General features: G+C 53.5%; 1 protein-coding gene across 1 annotated transcript; it reads right to left on the bottom strand.

Annotated features, from left to right (window-relative positions):
* Positions 1-700: 700 nt before the first annotated feature.
* Positions 701-1,768, bottom strand: LOC308350770 (C-C chemokine receptor type 1-like; the record flags this gene model as incomplete). Its single annotated transcript, XM_080816263.1, has 1 exon — positions 701-1,768. The coding sequence occupies one exon, from the start codon at positions 1,766-1,768 to the stop codon at positions 701-703; it is 1,068 nt and encodes a 355-aa protein (XP_080672389.1).
* Between the last annotated feature and the right edge of the window lie 1,199 nt (positions 1,769-2,967).

The raw sequence follows: 2,967 nt of genomic DNA, 5'->3' as shown, positions 1-2,967 counted from the left end.
GAAACTGGTAAATGGAAATAATGACTCCCTCCCCTCCGTGGCTATTTCAAGAAGTCAAATGTATTATGCATGTGATCTGTGTCTAGCCCACGGCCTGGATTGTTTGGTTTTTGCAAATGTAACGATTCTGGCCAAGGGCTTCTCCATTCCACTGCCGAGGGCTGTTCCCCAATCCTATTTCCCACTAGGGCTCGAGATGTTCCATCATAGAGTCCTCTGTTCCTCGGGGTTTCTAAGAGCCTGAAACCTGCAGTGGGGGGTGGGGTGGGGGTAGGTGAGGGTGGGGAGGAGGCTGCTGGCTCTTGCAATGCTCAGATTGGAGTCAGCAGGAAATCCCCACTTCCAAGTTCACTGGTGGTGGGGGCTGGGGCAGGGGCCCCGGGAGGCTCAGTGGCTCTGTTTACAAATGTTAATGCTCACAAATCATGAAATCCCATTTGGGCCCAAGCTCCTGGCACCCTCTGTTCCAGTCTTCTGGAATGTCCCATTTCGCTCATTCACTTCCTTTCTACCAGGGAGGAGTTCTTGGAGATGGCTCAGTCATCCCAGAAGTGATTTAGTCTAGACTGCCTTTAAACTCACTCACCCCCACACGGCTGCAATTCCACACTGTGCCAGGCATCCCACCTGCCTCGGCTTGGGTCAGCGCGCCTGGCAGGTCACCCTTGCTGGGTCTGGGATCAGCCTCCAGGGGCCCAAGTCAGAACCCCGCGGAGAGTTCCTGCTCCGTGGTGGAGGGCGTCACAGAGCTGGCCCTCTCGAGTCTGTCCGTGGAGAGGAAGGGGAGTCTTTTAACCAAGCTCGTGGACAGCAGCCGGCGGAGCAGCTGGCGCAGGTACCTGCGGAACCGCTCCCCGACGAAGGCGTAGATCACGGGGTTGACACAGCAGTGCGTGTAGGCGATCACCTCCGTCACCTGGATGGCCAGGTCGAGCTGTTTGCTCTGCCTGCATTCGTCGGCGAAAAGGCTGTCTTGGAAAGCAGAGACCAATATGGCCAGGTTGTAGGGGGTCCAGAAGAGAAAGAAGACCACCATGATGACAAAGATCAGACGGACGGCTTTGGCCTTCTTCTCATTGGGTCGTTTGAGCAGAATCCGTATGATCTCGGTGTAGCAGATGATCATGACCAACAGGGGCAAAACCAGACCCAACATGTTCAGTTTCAGAGCCTGGAACTGTTTCCAGGCTTTGAGGGTTTCGTGAGGGAAGTGGAGGCTGCAGGTGGTGTGGGAGAACTCCCACTGGATCTTGGAGAAGTAGAAGCCTGGGATGGAGGCCAAGAGGGCCAGGGCCCACGCGCCACCGCTTGTGATGATACCAAAGATGACGGTCCGAACCCGCAGGGCAAACACGGCGTGGACAATGGCCAGATACCTGTCCACGGTCAGCAGGATGATGAAAAAGATCTCGCTGTACAAGCCCGTGTAATAAAACCCCGAGAGCAACTTACAGGTGCCATCACTGAAGCTCCAGTCATCCTTCAGCTTGTAGTCGATCCAGAAGGGCAGCGTGAAAAGGAAGAGCAGGTCCGAAATGGCCAGGTTGAGGAGGTAGATGCTGGTCATGCTCTTGAGCCTCTTGTGCTGCATGAGGACCAGCAGCACCAGGATGTTGCCGACCAGGCCGATGATGAACACCAGGGAGTACAAGGGGGGCAGCAGCTGGGCTCCAAAGGCCCTCACCTCCCCCTTCTGGCATGGGGTTATGCCCTCATAGTCATATTCCGTCGTCATGTCATAGTTCTTTGTGGGGGCCGAGGTTTCCATCATGGATTTTTGCATGAGTCAAGGAAGATGATTTCTTTGGTTACTTGGCCAGGAAAGGCGGTGGGCTGCAGACAACAAAGACGAGGCGGTGATTTTAGGTTTTCACCCACCTGACAACTGTTTACTGAGTACCGACTATGTACCAGGCCCTGGGACTCAACCTTGAGCAAGGTGGGATCCAGCTCCTCTCTGCCCTCGTGGACCCTGTGATCTAACAGAGGGCGTAGGCAGTAAACAAATGAGCCCATCAGTCATCAATTCAATCACTTTGGCACTAAGTGTCATGAAGGAAAAGGCCACCGGCTGCACAGCACAGACAGAGGGAGATCCCGCCACGCTGCCCCGAACCAGTGTTGTCCACAGCCTTGGCATTGAATTTAGTGCTAGATAACTCCTCCCACCCCGACCAGAGAGGGTGCTGCTATCATTCCCTGGTTTAGAGGTGATGATGCGAGAGTCAGAAGTGGTAAGGACACGTATCTAGGAGAATGAGAGCTGAAGTTGTTCTCGAGTGCATTCCTGGAGCCACATGCATCCTTGCGTCCAATCACGGAGCAATGATTTTGCACTGTGGGGTCTCTGGAAGGAAGCTGAGAGTCCCAGACTTGCAAATGGGTCTTCATGGCTGAGGGGGCTAAAAAGGTTCTTAGCCAGGGATTATGTAGCATGGTGGGGGCACATGAAAGTGTGTAGGGTTATTATTTTATTTATTTTATTTCTTGGTTGCCACTGCGTCTAGGGGATGCTACTGTCTGGTGATTCAGTAGGCAGAGCCGAGGATGTCCTCTAATGCAAAAGTTATCATATCCCAAAGGTCCACAGTGCTGTCATAGTGAAATTCTAGAAGGCCAGCCCCATCCCTTAGTATAAGAGGACACTGAGGACACCAGAGCAGGTCAGCTTGACTCACGTCATACAGCCTTGATGGGGCCCACGTGGATCTACAGGTCACTCAATAGACCTCCCGTGAGGGCTGTGAGGAGGATTCAGAGGACAGTACAGTCTGGGAGGAGTGGGGCGGCCTGATGGGAAGAAGAAGGGATGGGGCGGGCAGGGGAACAGCTTAGAACAGCCTTGAGCCATGAGGCATCATGTGACGACCAGTAGCTGGAGTTCTGCCGAGATATGCTCTAAGATATTTTTACCCAGGGTTGGCTTGAAACAAAGAAAAACAAAAAGAACCACTAGAGAGAGAGCTT

Source organism: Martes martes (assembly GCF_963455335.1).
Source record: "Martes martes genome assembly, chromosome: 1".
NCBI classification, from domain to species: domain Eukaryota; kingdom Metazoa; phylum Chordata; class Mammalia; order Carnivora; family Mustelidae; genus Martes; species Martes martes.
The sequence above is the reverse complement of the archived record's forward strand: the minus strand, read 5'-3'. Positions and strand labels throughout refer to the sequence as shown.